Genomic DNA, 18,225 nt, shown 5'->3' with positions numbered 1-18,225 from the left:
TAGGACCCAGGTAAGACAGATGCACAAGGGGCACACACATCTGGAGTTTGTTTGCAGCTGCTAGAGGCCCTGGCATGCCCATTCTCTCTCTCTCTCTCTTAAATAAAGAAAAAAATTTTTAAAATAAAAAAGCTACTGTACTCTAGAAGTTTGTGACCATGTAGCAGTATCACTAACCTCTAAATTAAGCTCCTAGTGCTTCCTAACTTCTAGGTGAGCAGCCACATCACACAACCTCTTCTGAGTGGAGCAGACCTCATCACAAACCACCTCTTCTATGTGGAAAATGCCCCATAACACACCACCTCTAGTATACTGTAGGTGTGGCATGCTCCACCACAGACCTCCTGAGAAGTACTGGAGAAACAACATGAATTCTGCCCAAAACTGGACAAGGGAAGAGCTGTCACTGCCACACTTGTTTATTCTTGGCTTTCTGACACCTAAACTATATTCAGATGTTAATTCAAATAAAAGGCATGTTTTATTTTGTTTATAAACAACATGAAATGTTTAGAAATATAATTTCCTCCATGTAATGAAAGTAATACACCAAACTTTAAATATATAGTAAAGGTTATAAACACTAAAATTAGTATACAAAGGATGCTGAAAAAAATCAGAAGCTGGGACTGGGAAGATGGCTTAGCAGTTAAAGGTGCTTACTTGCAAAGCCTGCTGGCCTAGGGTTCAATTCACAGGCCACCATGTAAGCTTGACACAAAAACTGGTGCAAGAGTCTGGTCTTTGTTTGCAGAGGCAAGAGGGCCTGGCATGCATGTACTTACGTGCATGCTCATATGTACACACACAAATAAGCCAAAAAAAAACCAGAAGCAAAACTTCCTTCTTATATCACAGATATAATTCACTTGACATTAGTTCTAGAGTCTCTTTTTTTTTCTTGCTTATTTTGCAGGCATAATTTCTTAATATCCTAATTTTATCAATGGCAGGGCTCATGGCCTAATTAATTTTTTTGTTTGTTTGTTTTGGTTTTCTCTAGGTAAGAGTCTAACTCTAGCCTAGGCTGACCTGGAATTCACTCTGTAGCCAACATATTAGCCTCAAACACAGGGATCCTCCTATTTGGCCTCCCAAATGCTGGGATTAAAGGCATGCACCATCATGCCCAGCTATAATTTATTTTAAAATGGTTCAATCAATATTCTGTTTGTGAAATAGAAGAGGGTTAAGAATTATCTTGAATCAGTTTAATTTAAAATATTATTGTTTGCACATGGTGTGTGTGTGTGTCTGTATGGACACACCAGGGCCTTTTGCTGCAGGAGCCACTTTTGCATCTAGCTGTACATGGGTACCAGGGTACTGAACCCTGGCTGGCAGGTTTTGCAGCAAATACCTTTAATCTCTGAGCCATGTCCCAAGTCTGTATCTTAAGATTTTTAGTTTTTGATTATCAAAATTTGTTACATTATTTGGGCATGGTGTCACATGCCTGTAATCTCAGCCTGTTGGAAGGCAGAGGCAAAGTCTGGTTTTGAGTTCAGGGATTTGAGGGATGTATTAACAATGTAACAAAACTGCCTCAAAATAAAAACACAAAGGCAAAGAAGTCTTCTTAGCCTGATGAATTCTCCTCACACAGCTCTCTCCATTGTTTCTTTAATTAATTTATTTGAAAGAAAGACACATATAGAGAAAGAGGCAGAATGAGAAAAGAAAGAGGGAATGAATGGGTGTGCCAGGGCCTCCTGCTACTGCAAATGAACTCCAGAGGCATGTGCCACTTTGTGCATCTGGCTTATGTGGGTACTGGGGAACTGAACCCTGGTTATCAGGTTTGCAAGCAAGTGCCTTTAATTGCTGAGCCATCTCTCCAGCCCTTCTCTATTATTTATAATTCTTGCTGTTTTTTTTTTATGATCACAACGTGCAGAAGTCCTCACGCTATGCTCAGACTTCTGTAATGAATGTTAAAAAGAAAAACAGTAACTGTACAACACATGCTATCATTTCTGTGTACATTTCATACTTTATGAGCAATTTCTACGAACACTACAAAGCTGGATATGGTATTGTATGCCTGTAATCTCAGCACTGAGTTCAAGGCCAGTCTCACTTATACGTAGAAACCCTGTTTGACAAAAAACCCAAATTCAAAACTAAAATATTTCAAACAGAAAATAATATGCATTATAAATTTTTAGATCAACTTTCTTGTAAGAGGAAGAATTTAAAACCAACACTTGAGTATAGTTTTTGAAAAATTTTAGACTGAGATTAATTTAAAGTTACTTGTCTTTAGAATACAGAATTACTTACGACACTGGAACTTCTAAATGTCAAGTACATAACCAGTTTTCAGCTAGATATCCTACCTGCAAACAAACAAAAATTCTTGGCCTAATTAAAACTTAAAAAAAATTTTTTTTAACAAATTTGCTATCCAAGCAAAGCAAAAGGCCAGAAACCTTAAGTATAATTTGGGACCAAATATGTAAATTAATAGGGAAGAGGATAAAAGGCAGTTCATTTTCAAATAAATGATAACTCAACATTACTTATTACCTTATGTAGACAAAGGGTTTTACAATGGTTACTTGACAGTTGTTCATCAATATCAATAAATGTGCCTCATAATATAAATAATTTGAGGTAACCTTGGATATCCAAGGAACTATCCCTAGTAACCAATTTTTGGACAAGTAGAATAGATTTAAGACAAAAATGTAAAGAAACCTGCCATAATATTACTTACAGGAAGTCCTGTACTGGTCTTAGTGACTGGTATTAAGATGTTAAGTATCTATTGAGAAATGAAAGGGCTCATATTGAGGAATAAGTAAAACAAGTAAGGCATATGTCACCAAACTGCTTAAAAGGTGAGGCTATAAGAATTAAATCTTTTATGTATGTAGAACAATGAGGAGTATAAATTTCAAAGATATGGATACAATTTCATCCTTAGCTACTAAGATAATCCAAAAGAAGAAAAAAAATGCTGCATATTTAATTCTATAATTTCTTCCAAAATAACTTCACTAAATCTGTTTATACCAGCAAACAAGACATCAGAAAATAATGAAATTTCACATTTATATTTTAAAAGTCATCTCCAAATCTTAGAACAAGTTTAATTTCCTAAAAAAAGGGGGGGCTGGGAAATGTAGCTCATTGGTAGAATGCTTGCCTGATTGCACAAACCGGGTTCTATACTCAGTAGCACATGAAATGGGATGTGATGGCACACATCTATAATTCCAGCACTCAAGATTTGCCAGCAGGAGGATCAGAAACAAAAGACCATCCTCAGCTACACAGCATGCTTGAGGCCAGCCTGGGCTACATGACAACTTTTCCCAAAACAAAAGCAAACAAAAAAAAATAATGTGAAAATTCATTTTTTTCCCTTTAACTCTGACAGGTGCCTTAAGGAAGATCCAACCGGCACCTCTGTCAATGCATGTGTCTCTACAACCACTGTGAGTAGTAAATATCTACGTTAATTGAAGTGCATGTGGAAAATAATTGAAAACAGATTAATACATCCATAAAAAAGATTAATTCCCTTTAAACAAAGATAGTCTTATAAAGCATGGTAACACAGTAGACACAATAAAGAATATAAATTGTGTATCAATTATTGGCAGAAAATCTAATTGATTACAAAGCCTACACCATTGGGAAGAAGACATTTTCATACAAATAAAAGTATTACACTATTATACAACACTTTTAATTGTACACTTACAAATTTTTGGCACATTAAAAGGAACTGAAAAAGACTACAAAATGAAGGACAAAGAAACTAAAACAAATACAATAGAGAGAAGTCCTCAAATAATAAACACTTAAGTATTGACATAGAAGAGACAAAAATAAGCTGGCTGAAGTTCCTGAAATGTTGTTACATTAACAGAAGTATACTTTCCAAAAATTTCCAGTGGCCAGATACCTCTACCTTGCAGTGGCTGGCTGTACATGGCCAGAGTAAGATCTTCTTGTGTTGGTTGCTTGTCTTTGCCTGGCTAGAAACGACTGCCCTGATCCTGTACTAGCCAGTCTGTCTTCAGCTGCCTTTTTATGCAGAGTCATTCCCTAAAACATTAAAATAAAAAAGAAACCAATAACAATTTGGAATACGTTTTTATAAAACATGAATTTCATCATGCAGAATTTGTTATATTACACAGTAAAGCACAATTAGGAATATTAATTTTACTCATTATGGGTTAAAATTTGATATAATCCTTTAAGTTCCAACAATTAAATATAAAAATTTCCTTTGGAAAAATTAAGACAATTTTATGACTTTATAATAATCATAATACTAGATTTTAAAAAGACAGATATTTTTAGAATACCTTACTCATACTCTATCATACTTTCCTTTCAAATCAAACATACAGTGATTTTCTAAGAATAAAAACATAATTGATTGATAGCAGTTGATTCATCTAAACAGTGGCAATCAGAGGACTTATCAGAGAGGAAAAATCACAAATGCATTTGTTCCTCTGGATGAAAAACTACTGGTATTATACATACCACTCTGTGCTTCTCCTCATGCCAAGGCAGACTTGTATTCTACTTTGAGAACAACCCACACCAGAGCCCGACCAAGAGCAAGGGGGTGAAGAGAGGGTTAAAAATCACTGCTCCAGCACCTGGACAAGAGGGAGGGAATGTCCAGGGAGCTCCCAGAATGTTGAAAAATAGCAACAACGACAATAACCTTACTAAAAGCAGAAAATTATGAGTAGTTTGGGAATGGGGGAATTCTTTTTCTCTCTTTTCTTTCCTTCTATTTTTTTAATTTTTGAGGTAGGGTCTCTCTCTAGCTCAGGCTGACCTGGAATTCACTATGTAGTCTCACGGTTACCTTGAACTCATGGTGATCCTCGTACCTCTGCCTCCCAAGTGCTGGGATTGAAGGCATGCGTCACCACAACTGGCCAATTCTTGTTTTTAAAGTCTCTCTGTGTGTGTGTGTGTGTGTGTGTGTGTGTGTGTGTGTGTGTATGGAGATCAAAGAACCATAGTATCTATCTCTCCTTCCACATTCTTTGAGACAGGATCTCTCATGCCACACTAGCTGGCCAGATTCTCCTAGCTCCACCACCCATGCCATAGGTGCATGAAGCCACAGACAGTAAATGCCACTTTGGGCCAGGCTTTATGTGCATGCTGGAGAGGATTGACAGGTTGGCAAGTAAACCTTTAACTTCTGAGCCATTTTGTCATCCTCAATTTTGGTGTTCTTTTAATAAACCAATTCCAGAAAAATGTTCAAGAATGGAGATCACTGGTTAGTGGCACCACTGACTGGATAGAGAAAAGCTGATGGGAAGAAGGGGACACTGGCAACTAAGAAATAACAATATAGAAACCATGGGTGATGAAGATAAAATCTTCCTGCCACTACTTAGCTTCTAGGACAATAACTGGCCATATCTTTGTCTTCTGAATATAATTTTAGTCTTCCATATGTACCCAATCAAAACATATTTGCCCAATGAGAAAATCCAGAATGTTTTTGTGTTTGTTTTTGTTTTTTCGAGGTAGTGTCTCACTCTAGCCCAGGCTAACCTGGAACTCACTATGTAGTCTCAGGGTGGCCTTGAATTCATGGCGATCCTCCTACCTGTGACTCCTGAGTGCTGAGATTAAAGGTGTGCACCACCATACCCGGCCTGAATGTTTTTGTTTTTTTTTTTTAAATAATTTTTAAATTTTTATTTATTTATTTGAGAGTGACAGACAGAGAAAGAGGCAGAGAGAGAGAGAGAAACAACATGGGCATGCCAGGGCCTCCAGGCAGTGCAAATGAACTCCAGATGTGTACGCCCTTTGTGCATCTGGCTAATGTGGGTCCTGGGGAATGGAGCCTTGAATCTGGGTCCTTAGGCTTCACAGGCAAGCGCTTAACTGCCAAGCCATTTCTCCAGCCCGTTTTTTTTTTTTTTTTCCCCCTTAAATTCATTTTGTTTGCTGTTTTACTTGAGACAGGGTCTTATTATGTAACCCTGCTGGTCTGGAACTCACTTTGTTGTTCCAACAGGCTGTTAACTGGGTTATGGTCATGTGCCACCCATACATCACACAAATTTTGCTTTTGAAGAATCAGAAAATTATTCATATTGACATGGACTCAGGGGAATAATTTCCAAAGCCTCAGCCCACAAGATGTTTTTTAAACTTAAAATTAATTCATTTGAGGATCTGAATAAGATTAACAAATGTCCATTTAAAATCTATAATTTAAAATGTAAAAAGTTGCTATTTAGCACCTTGTCCACCACTTAACATCTTTATCTCCATTTAAATTGGATGTAGAATTTTCCTTTCTTTTTCTGTTTTTGTTTTTTTTGAAATAGTCTAGCCCAGGCTGACCTGAAATTCACTAGGTAGTCTCAGGGTGGCCTCCAACTCACAGTGATCCTCCTACTTCTGCCTCTCAAGTGCTGGGATTAAAGACGAGAGCCACCATGTCTGACTCCTTTCATTTTTTAAAAATTTATAGAGTGGGCTGGGGAGATGGCTTTGCAGTTAAGGCGTTTGCCCACGAAGCCTAAGGAACCAGGTTCAATTCCCCAGGACCCACGTTATCCTGATGCACAAGGGAGCGCAAGTGTCTGGAGATCCTTTGAGGAAGCCCTGGAGTGCTCATTCTCTCTTCCTCTGTCTCTCTCAAATAAATAAATAAATAAAATATTTAAAAATATATATATTTAAAAAAATTTTATAGAGCAACAGCAAGAGATAGAGAGAATGAAAAGAGAAGAAAGAGAATTGGCGTGCCAGGGCCTCCACCAGTGCAATCGAACTCCAGATGCTGTGCCACCTAGTGGGCATGTTTGGCCTTGTATGTGCCTCAACTTTGTGTGTCTGGCTCATGTGGGATCTGGAGAGTTGAACATGGGTCCTTAAGGTTTTGCAGGCAAGTGCCTTAACCACTAAGCCATCACTCCAGCCCTCCTTCCTTTATTTTTTAAAAAAAATTTATTTTTTACTTATTTGAGAGAGAGAGAGACAGAAAGTGGGAGGAGAAAATGGGTGTATCAGGGCCTCCAGCTGCTGCAAATGAACTCTAGATGTAATGTGGGTCTTGGGGGAATGAAGTTTGGTTCTTTGGCTTTGTAGGCAAGTGCCTTAATTGCAAAGCAATCTCTGCAGCCCTCCTTTCTTGGTTTGTTTTTTATTTTTTCTTTTTAAAATATATCTTATTTATTTAAGAGAGAGACACAGAGAAAAACAGTATGGGTGCACAGAGTCTCCTGCCACTGCAAATCAATTCTAGACCATGTGCCACTTTCATTTTAAAATCTTTATTTATTTATTTGCAAGGGGAGAGAGAGGAGAGAGACAGACACAGAGAGAACGGGCATGCCAGGGCCTCTAGCCACTGCAAATGAACTCCAGATGCATGTGCCCCTTGTGCATCTGGCTTACATGGGTCCTGGGGAATCAAACCTGGCTTCTTTGGCTTCACAGGCAAATGACTTAACTGCTAAGCCATTTCAACAGCCCCCGTGTGCCAATTTTTGCATCTGGCCTTACATGGGTTCTGGGGAATCAAACCCAGGCCATCAGGAATCACAAACAAGCTCTTTTTAACCACTGAGCCTAAGCCATCTCTTTAGCCTGAGATACATTACTTTCTAAATATAAGTATGATGGTCTTACTGGTTACCTCATCTGAGTATGACTTTTGTGCTATGTGGAATTACTCCTTCACTTTTTTATGACAGTAAGCAAGAGAGAGACAGAGAGAGAGAGAGAGAGGAAGGGAGGGAAGGAGAGAACTGGTGTGCCACGGCCCCAGCTACTGAAAACAAACTCCAGATGCACACACCACCTTGTGTGAATATGCCATCTGTGCGAATGTGTCACCATGTACATCTGGCTTACATGGGTTCTGGGGAGTCAAACTTGGGTCCTTAGGCTTCACAGGTAAACACCGTAACAGCTAAGCCATCTCCAGCCTGCCCTTTAGTTTTAAGAGTTAAAAGTTACAAAATAAACATGAGAAACAATGATTGATAAAGAAAAAAATGAGGTCCAGTGTTGGGCCCTAAAAGGCCCAGGCGTGAGGCCTAGTAGAACTTCCTGAGCCTAGCTAAAGTCTGGCAACCTGTCTCTGGCCAGCTATGACTCAGCAAGATGCCTAATGGCTTCTGGCTCGCTACTTCTGTGTGTTAATTGTAATTACCATTTCAATAGTTAAAGTTTACTATTGGCCCTTACCTCTGCCCCCATCCTAAAATCCCCGCCTTCAACCCCAACATGATATAGGCAACTGCTCAGAGTAATAAAGCGAGTTGTTTCTGCGAGTTGTTTCTGCATGGGAAAGACTCCCGACTCAGTGTGGTTTTTCTCCGGTGGCCAGGAGAGGTTTCTGAGTCGTCCGACGCTCATCATCCCCTCAACCCTTAGGGAGGAACGAGCAGGCCTGGTCCTTCCCTCGGCACTACCTGAGCAGGAAGGAGCCCTGCAGTCCAGGGCATAATGTTGAGAATATGAAATGCCAAGGGAGAGAGACAGACAAAATAGTGGGAGTAAAGATTAATTCCCACAGAAATCTCTTAAATTCTGTTTTTAAATTATAAGTTTCAAGAACCTTTCTTAGTATCATTCAAATTCCAAACTAATTTCCTTTTTCTAAAAGTGATATAAAAAAAATTAAAAAAGAATAAAAAAAAAAGAAAAAAAAATCTTTAATATATACTTTGATCAAAACAGATATAAGGGTGGACATAGTAAGCATGAAACTTGGGAGTTTTTTAAAATATTTTTTGTTCATTTTTATTTATTATTTATTTGAGAGTGACAGATAGAGAGAGAGGGAGAGAGAGACACAGATAGACAGAGAATGAGCACACCAGGGCCTCCAGCCACTGTAAACGAACTCCAGATGTGTGCGCCCCCTTGTGCATCTGGCTAACATGGGTCCTGGGGAATCGAGCCTTGAACCGGGGTCCTTAGGCTTCACAGGCAAGGGCTTAACCGCTAAGCCATCTCTCCAGCCCACTTAGGAGTTTTTTTAAAGCAAAGATCACACATTTTAAGGTTTGGAATACTAACCTTTAAGAGGTAGTACAACTGTAGCACTAAAAATGAAACAATGGTAGGCTGGGGAGATGGCTCAGTTGTTAAAGATGCTTACTTGCAAAGCCAGCCAGCATGGATTCTATTCTCCAGTACCCAAGTAAAGCCAAACATAGAAAGTGGTACATTAAAGCCGGGTGTGGTGGTGCACGCCTTTGATCTTAGCACTTGGGAGGCAGAGGTAGGAGGATCGCTGTGAGTTTGAGGCCACCCTGAGACCCCTTAGTGAATTCCAGGCCAGCCTGGGCTACAGTGATACCCTACCTCAACCCCCCCCCCAAAAAAAAAAATAAAATAAAAGAAAGTGGTACATGAGTCTGGCTTTCATTTGCAGTGGCAGGAGACCCTGGCACACACATACAAATATATACACATTCAAATAAATGGATAAAATTCTTAAAAAAAAAAAAAAAAGAAACAGTGGCTTTATGTCGGTAGCTGGGTCTGAGGGGAATATTGGAAGAAGGAATGCCCAATTTTATGTTTCAAAAAGTAACATTTCAAAAGGGCAGAAATGGGCCAGGTATGATAGTTCAGGCTTGTCATTCAAGCACTTAGGGGGTTTAGACAGGCAATTCACTGAGTTCAAAGCCAACCTAGGCTACATAGTTGAGTTCAGAACGGCTTAGGTTACAGGGTGATATTCTATTGCCAAAAGAAGCCAACAACAGAAAAACTGCCACCAAAGTCTGATATTAAACATTTCAAATCCCATGTGATAGTTAAACTATCTGTAAGTCTCATCCTGCAAAGAGAGTAAAACAGCCCAGAAGTCAGAGCCATTTCATCTGTTCAGATATTCAGAACAAATGGCTCCGAGGAACAAAAATTAAACTTATTTTCCTATCTTCTGGGGATAGTGATGTTTTTAGAGCACTCTAGCCCTGTTTATGGTGGTTTCCACATATGCTTTTCAGTCTTTTGTTAGTGTATGTTAGGATAGAAACTCTTTCAGATTATTTTGGTAAAATTACTTCTACAGCAAAGGCAATATAACAATATATTCAATGCTTTGCATTGTTTCTGAAGTGCTATTTTCTTACCATGTTGTACCAGGCACTAACAATATATTTCTCCTCCATGTCTCTTTGACTCTTCGTTTTCTCATACTCTTTCTGAAGAACAAGGAAAGATAAATATTTAAAATAACGTAATATGAAAAAAATACATACAATTGATTGCATAAATCCATGGGTACAATGATACCTATGTATAATGTAACAGGGCTCTCAGAAAATGATTTTTAAAAACCCCAGTATTTTATTGTGCAGTATAAACTACCTCTAATGAATGAAATAGTCGGTCTCGTTCCTGGAGTTGATTTTTAAGAGCTTGTATTTCTGGTGCTGCTCCTTGATTCTGTTTAGGATCTAAAGTACGGATAACCTGTGAAAAAGCAGTAAACAAAAAATTTTAATGAAAGGAAAATGAGGGGCTGGAGGTTGCTGATATAGGCCAGTGGTACAGTGCGTGTGTAACATACTGGGTGCTGAGGTTCAATCTCTGGTATGCAGGTTGAGGAGGCAGCAGGGTAGGAGGAGGGCTGACGGGCTGGAGATACAGGTCAGTGGTAAGAATGCCAGCTTAGCATGCAGGAAGCTCTGGGTTCAATTTTTGTATTTTTTAAAAAATATTTTTTCATTTTATTTATTTATTTGAGAGTGATAGAGAGAAAGACAGAGAGAGAGAGAGAGAGAGAGAGAGAGAGAGAGAGAGAGAGAGAGAATGGGCACACCAGGGCTTCCAGCTACTGCAAACAAACTCCAGATGCATGCGCCCCCTTGTGTATCTGGCTAACATGGGTCCTGGGGAATCGAGCCTCGAACTCGGGTCCTTAGGCTTCACAGGCAAGCGCTTAACCACTAAGCCATCTCTCCAGCCCTAATTTCTATATTTTTTAAAAATTTGTTTTTAATTTTAATTTTTTTATTTTTGGTTTTTGAGGTAGGGTTTTACTTGAGCCTAGGCTGACCTGGAATTCACTATGTAAGTCTCAGGGTGGCCTTGAGCTCACAGCAATCCTTTGACCTCTATATCCCAAGTGCTGGGATTAAAGGTGTGTGCCATCATGCTTGGCTTTTGAAAATTTTTATTTATTCATTTATTTTGGGGAATTTGTTAGATTTTCGAAGTAGGGTCTCACTGTAGCCCAGGCTGACCTGGAACTCACTCTGTAATCTTAGGCTGGTCTCAAACTCAGTGATCCTCCTACCTCTGCCTCCCAAGTGCTGGGATTAAAGATGTGTGTCACCATGCTTGGCTGGGTTCAGCTTCTAACAATTACTACCACTACCACCAAAGCATAAACCTGTAAGAATTAAAGACTCTCTCACAGGATAATATTAAAATGTGTTTGTAATATACTGTAATTTAAAAATTATATTTATAAAGGAATCAATTATAAGCAGTGATTCTGGGCTAGAGAGATGGTACAGCAGTTAAAGGCACTTGCTTGCAAAGCCTGCTGGCCTGGGTTTGATTCCCCAGGACCCACATAAAGACAGATACACTAAGTGGCACATGTGTCTGGAGTTCATCTTGCAGTGGCTGGAGGCCCTGGCATGTCCATACTCACTCTCTTTCTCTCTGCCTCTTTCTCAAATGAACGAACAAACAAACAAACAAACAAGTAGTTCTGACTTAAAATGACAAATAATGAACAAGTACTTTAGTGTGCATATCCTTAAAGATATACTATATAATTGCAATAACAATGTGGGTTGGAGAGATGGCTTAGCAGTTAAGTGCTGTGAAGCCTAAGGACCCTGGTTTGAGGCTTGATTTCCCAGGACCCATGTTAGCCAGATGCACAAGGGGACACATGAGTCTGGAGATTTTTAGCAGTGGCTGGAGGCCCTGGTGCACCCATTCTCTCTCTCTCTATCTGCCTCTTTCTCTGTTTGTCACTTTCAAATAAAAACAAAGAAAAAGAAACAATGCTAGCAATATGCTCTTTGCAGAGATGGGCATGGTGGTGCATGCCTTTAATCCCAGCACTTGGGAGGCAGAGGTAGGAGGATCACTATCAGTGAGGCTAGCCTGAGACTACCAAAAAAAAAAAAAAATCTAGAAAATTGGGAATATTTGGTCAATGTCCACCTTTGTATCTCCTTAGTTTCCCAGTAACTAACTTATTTTTTCCTTCCTTCCTTCCTTCCTTCCTTCCTTCCTTCCTTCCTTCCTTCCTTCCTTCCTTCCTTCCTTCCTTCCTTCCTTCCTTCCCTTTCTCTTTTTTTTGTGAATTGGGGATGAAACCTAGGTCTTTGTGTACATGGTAGGAAAGGGTCTTACTGTTGAGGTATAGACCTAGACTTCTTTTTGCTTTTTATTTTTTTAATATTTTATTTATTTACTTGAGAAAGACAGAGGGGAGGGGGAGGTAGGTAGGAAGGAGGCAGACAGACAATAGGTGCACCAGGGCCTCTAGCCACTGCAAATAAACTCTAGACACAGGGCCACCTTATACATCTAGCTTTATGTGGGAACTGGGGAATCACTCTTGGGCCCTTAGGCTTTGTAGGCAAGTGTTTGAACTGCTTAGCCACCTCTCCAGACTTACTTTTTCTTTTCTTTTTTTTTTTTAAAATATTATTTCTATTCATAAGCAAAGAGAGAATGGTTATACCAAAGATCTGCTACTACAAATGAACTCCAGATACACGGTCCACTTTGTGCATCTGGCCTTAGGTAGGTACGAGGGAATTGAATTCAGGCTGTCAGGTTTTGAAGCGAGCACCTTTAACCATCAAACCATCTTTCCAATCCTACTTTTTTTTTAAAGACAGGACGTTACTAAATAGTCCATGCTAGACTTCAATTTGTAATCTATCTTAGTTTTCCCATGTTACTGAAATTACAGGCCTGTGCCAACAGACCTGGCTCCCAAGTTTCTTTTTCTTTCTTTTTACTTCTCCATCTTCTCTCTCTTTCTTTTTATTTGGAATTAGGGTCTCAGTCTACTCAGGTTGACCTGGAACTCACTCTAGCTTCAGGCTGGCCTTGAACTCATGGGGATCCTCCTACCTCAGCCCCTCAAGAGCTGGGATTAAATGTATACACTACTATGCCTAGCTTCCAAGTGTCTTTTGTTTTTTCGAGGTAGGATCTCACTCTAGCCCAGACTGACCTGGAATCCACTATGTAGTCTCAGGGTGGCCTTGAACTCACAGCAATCCTCTTACCTCTGTCTCCCAAGTGCTGGGATTAAAGATGTGTGCCATGACGCCCAGACCAAGTGTCTTTTATAATGAACCCTTTGCCCCCAATCTAGGACCTAATAGTTTAATGCACTTGTGAATTAGGTGAATTTTTATTTTTATTTTATTTTTTCTCTCAAGGTAGGGTCTCACTGTAGCCCAGGTTGCCTGGAACTCATTATGTGGACCCCAGGCTGGCCTTAAACTCACAGCGATCCTCCTACCTCTACCTCCTAAGTGTTGGGATTAAAGATGTGTCCCACTACGCCTGGCTGGTAAGGCTCCTTTTAAAATCTCTACTACTTTTCTTTTTTCATGGCACTGACTTTAATCTTCAATTCTATAGCTTCCTGAAGGTGTTAATTTGTTGTAAGAGCCTCAGTTTTGTTTGTGTTGTTCTAGGTAGGGTTCTACTCTAGCCGAGGCTGGCCTCAAACTCATGGCAATCCTCCTACCTCAGCCTCCCAGCCTCAGTTTTTATTTTCCTTCTACATAAGTAGAATTCAAAAGATTTCTTAGGGCTGGAGAGATTGCTTAGTGGTTAAGCGCTTGCCTGTGAAGCCTAAGGACCCTGGTTCAAGGCTCGATTCCCCAGGACCCATGTTAGCCAGATGCACAAGTGGGTGCACGTGTCTGGATTCTGTTTGCAGTGGCTGGAGGCCAGGCGTGCCCATTCTTTCTCTCTGTCTGTCGCTCTCAAATAAATTAAAAAAATGAACAAAAAATTAAAAAAAAAAAAGATTGCTTAGATTCAGGTTAATCATTGCTGACCATGACATTACATCAAGAGCTATCAACCAGGGCAGGGCTGTTGTACAGTATATTGTTAATTGTGTGTGTGTGTGGTTTTTTCCAGTGTGTTTAATTTTATTGGTAGTTTGAATGAAATGTTCCTCATAGCTTTGTGACTAAGCTTCCTATTTAGTTCTCAGCTGGTGGAGCCTATAGGAGGTACAGCCTTGCTAGAGAAGGGTGGATATCCCACTGGGTGTGTAGAGCCCCTCAATCTCTCTCTCTCCCTCTCTGTAGCTGATGTATGAAGAGGGGAAATGGTTATTATGCTTTCTCCCCATGAGGAAACTTTCTCTCTAAACTGTAAACATGAAATAAACCTGGTCAGAGAAGGTAGCTGCTACTTTAAAAAACAAAATAATTTATTTGCAAGCAGAGAGAAAGTGACAGAGAGGGAAGGAGACAGGGAGAGAGAAAGAGAGGAAGAGACAGAAGAATGGGTGTGCCTCGGCCTCTAGCTGCTGAAACGAACTACAGATATATATGCCACTTTGTGCATCTGGCTTTACATTTGTAATGGGAATCAAACCTAGGTTGTTAGGCTTTGTAGGCAAGTGCCTTAGCTGCTGAGCCATCTCTCCAGCCCTACATTTTTTTTTAAACAGTGAACAAGATGCCCAGATTTTTAAAAATATATTTTACTTTTTTGTTTGAGGGGGGGGGGGAGGGAGAGAATGGGCATGCCAGGGCCTCTGGTCACTGCAAAAGAACTCCAGATGCATGCGACATTTTGTACATCTGGCTAACGTGTGTCCTGCGGAATCAAACCAAGGTCCTTTGGCTTTGCACGCAAATGCCTTAACTGCTAAGCCATCTCTCCAGCACCAGCCCCACAATTTTTTAAGTTATTACAGAATTTTCTGTTTTTTTTATTCCCCCTCTCGAGGTAGGGTCTCACTTTAGCCCAGGCTGACCTGGAATTTACTCTGTAAGATCTTGACTGGCCTCAAACTCATGGCAATCCTCCTACCTCAGCCTCCTGAGAGCTAGAAATTAAAGCTATGTACCACCATGCCTGGTATGATTATGATATTTTCATATGTAAGTCATTATACTTTGTTTTTCATGTGTTATTAAATCTAATTATGGACTATAGTGGTGGCTGTCAACTATCTACTACATAAGGTACAATTTTATGTAGTTAACTTTGTAAGTAATTTGTGTTAAATAATTTTTTGGACTTATCTATTTTTCCTTTGTTTTTGTTTTTTTTGAGCTAGAGTCTCGCTCTAGCCCAGGCTGACCTGGAAGTGCGTGCTGGGATCAAAGGTGTGTGCCATCATGGCCATCTAGGAGTTACCTATTTTGATAATTACTTCATTCTCAGGATTTCTCTAGGTTTTTTAAAAATGTCATTAGTCAGGTGTATAGTATGGATAATATATTTTTAGATTACAGAAAAACATGACCAGAAAGTGAAGTGAGAAACCCACAAATCCATACTTACACTTTTGGCTTTCTCTAAGTATTTTTTGTATCGTTCTTCCATTTGCTTCATTTCTTCTTCTTTTTTCCGTAAAGCTTCTTGTAATTCTTCAATTCTTAAGGCTGCAAATGGTAGGTGAAGAAAGTTATTTATTTATTTAGTTATTTTTAAATGTTTTTACTTATTTATTTATTTATTAGAGAGAGGGAGAGAGAGAGAGAGAGGGAGAGAGAATGGGCATTCCAGGGCCTCCAGCCACTGCAAACAAACTCCAGACACACGTGCCCCCTTGTGCATCTGACTTACGTGGGTACTGGGGAATTGAACCTGGTCCTTAGGCTTCACAGGCAAGTGCTGTAACTCTTAAGCCATCTCTCCAGCCCTATTTTTATTTTTTCTTACTTAGGGCTGGACAGATAGATGGCTTAGTGGTAATGCACCTGCCTGCAAAGGCAAAGGACCCAGGTTCGATTGCCCTGAACCCACATAAGCCAGATGCACCAGGTGGTGCATGAATCTGGAGTTCATTCGCAGTGGCTAGAGGGCCTGGTGTGCCCATTCTCTCTCTCTTATTTGCCTCTTTATCTCTCTCAAATAAATAAATAAAAATTTAAACAAAGCTTTTTAGACTTAACAATCTTAAAAATATTTTAATTGACGAACAATAGATGCCAATAGCTTTGAGAGATTGTTTGGTCTAGTCATATATGTAAATTTTCTTTTAAAACATGTAATTTGGAGCTGGGTGTGGTGGTATACATCTTTAATCTCAGCACTTGGGAGGCTGAGGTAGGAGGATCACCTGAGTTTGAGGCTAGCCTGGGCTACAGTGAGACTTTACCTTGGAAAAAACCTCAAAGCCAAAATAAATAAATAAGTAAAATCATAATTTTATTTGACAAAAACTTTTTTTTTGCTGGGTGTGGTGGCACACAACTTTAATTTCAGCACTCAGTAGGCAGAGGTATAAGGAACACCTCTATAGAAACAAATAAATAAGGTCAAGTAACTTAAGAGTCATAAATATCAACAGAAGTGCAAGTCTGGCTGATGTGCAACTGTAGTGAAAATATCCACTTTCATATCATACTTATGATCCAGAATTAAGGGAAATTGCATAAATATAATTAGTATTTTAAAGCATAGAATGATATGCTCTAATTGCTAGTAGAGCTAACAGGACTATTTCTCAAGGGGAACCATTTATATAAATTCAAGTGTAAAGCTAATGATGCTGATTATAAAAGACTTACAGCTGTTGTTAAACCTGGGCTCCAGATCTTCAATAATGGCTCTTTTTTTCTGCAGCTCGTTGTTGGCTTCATGCAGCTTCTCTCTGTAGCAAAGCACATGACTATATCACCTACTGCTGTTTCTGTGATTTCACATCAAATCTAGGACTCATGCATACCAGCAAGTCCTTACCAATGACCTTCATATGAAGCCCTTGCTTTTGTACCTTTTTTACTCTACCTCCTATTAAAAGTTTACATTTTGCGATGGGTAACATGCCTTAATCCTAGCACATGGGAGGCTGAGGTAGGAGGATCACTATGAGCTTGAGGCTACCCTGGAACTACAAAGTGATTTCCAGGTCAGCCTGGGCTACAGTAAAACCCTGCTTTGAAAAATATGAAGTAAGTAAGTAAATAAATAAATAAATATATAAATGTCTACATTCATCATACTTGAAATACACTTGCACTATATACACATGCTATGAAATAAAGATAAGCAAAGTAAATCAGCATGAACTCAATATACCTTACAACTAAGTAAAAAAAAAAAAAAGACAAAATATCTTTGTTTTCAACAGTATACAATCCTTTTACATAAATGCAAATAAGAGGGTCTTTTTTTCTAGGATTAAGGACATTATAAAAATTTAATTTAAAACTTTGTAGAAGTTTTACAATGCAGAATCTTATTGCCAAAAATAAGCTCTTTAAAAAAAAAGGTTAACAGAAAGACCATTATATACAAATATAAAAGAATAAACTTAGAACTACATGACTTGGGGCTGGAGATAGCTTAATAGTTAATGTGCTTGCCTGCAATGCCTAAGTACTCATGTTTGACTCTCCAGATCCCATGTAAGCCAAATGCACAAAGGTGAGGCAAGTGTAATGTCAAATGTGCCCATAAGGAGGCACAAATATTTGGAGTTCGATTGCAATGGCTGAGGCACTGGCATGCCAATTCTCTCTCTCTCTCTTAAATTAAAAAAAAAAAAAAGAAGTACATAACTAGACCTCTGAGAATAATGGTGTGAAGAGGTAATCAGTCAGCTAGAAGAAAGAATACTATTGAGTAACTGGAAGTATCTATATGTTGATCTAAGTCACCTATGTATGGAGGTAAAATTTCCCAGGCTGTATTCTTTAGGAACTCAGTATATGTATATAATTGTACATAGGTTGTATTCTAATATAAAAAATAATGGACAGAAAACAATTGTCTTCCCATGGAATTTGCATAAAGTGTATATAGTTATCCCTAGTAGTCAGAGTGATATCTAGGTAATATGTGCAGGAAAAAAGGCTGAAAAACACCTATAAAAACTAAGTACTTTGTTTTCAGCTGGGGCCCTTTTGAGATATGATGGGGTGGCTCTCTCCTTAGAACTAAGAAAACTTAAATAAATTGGCGAAACAAGCAAGGGTGCTGTTTTCCTGGTGAACCGATACCAGCACAAGGGTGAAGGAGATCAACACAGAGAAAAATCAACTCCTACCAAAT

General features: G+C 39.1%; 1 protein-coding gene across 2 annotated transcripts in view; it reads right to left on the bottom strand.

Annotated features, from left to right (window-relative positions):
* Positions 1-1,976: 1,976 nt before the first annotated feature.
* The window catches only part of Hook3 (hook microtubule tethering protein 3), a 103,298-nt gene continuing 87,049 nt past the window's right edge, over positions 1,977-18,225 (bottom strand). For both annotated transcript variants that reach the window (XM_045131223.1, XM_045131224.1), the window contains 5 exons: positions 16,740-16,822; positions 15,508-15,608; positions 10,354-10,458; positions 10,116-10,187; positions 1,977-4,062 (listed from right to left, as the gene is read on the bottom strand). In XM_045131223.1, coding sequence (XP_044987158.1) covers positions 3,922-4,062; positions 10,116-10,187; positions 10,354-10,458; positions 15,508-15,608; positions 16,740-16,822 — 502 coding nt within the window. In that variant the 3' untranslated portion in view covers positions 1,977-3,921. The remainder of the gene's footprint in view (positions 4,063-10,115; positions 10,188-10,353; positions 10,459-15,507; positions 15,609-16,739; positions 16,823-18,225) is intronic.

This window comes from Jaculus jaculus, chromosome 12, assembly GCF_020740685.1.
Source record: "Jaculus jaculus isolate mJacJac1 chromosome 12, mJacJac1.mat.Y.cur, whole genome shotgun sequence".
In the NCBI taxonomy this organism is placed as follows: Eukaryota; Metazoa; Chordata; class Mammalia; order Rodentia; family Dipodidae; genus Jaculus; species Jaculus jaculus.
This window is presented reverse-complemented; position numbering and strand designations above follow the sequence as displayed.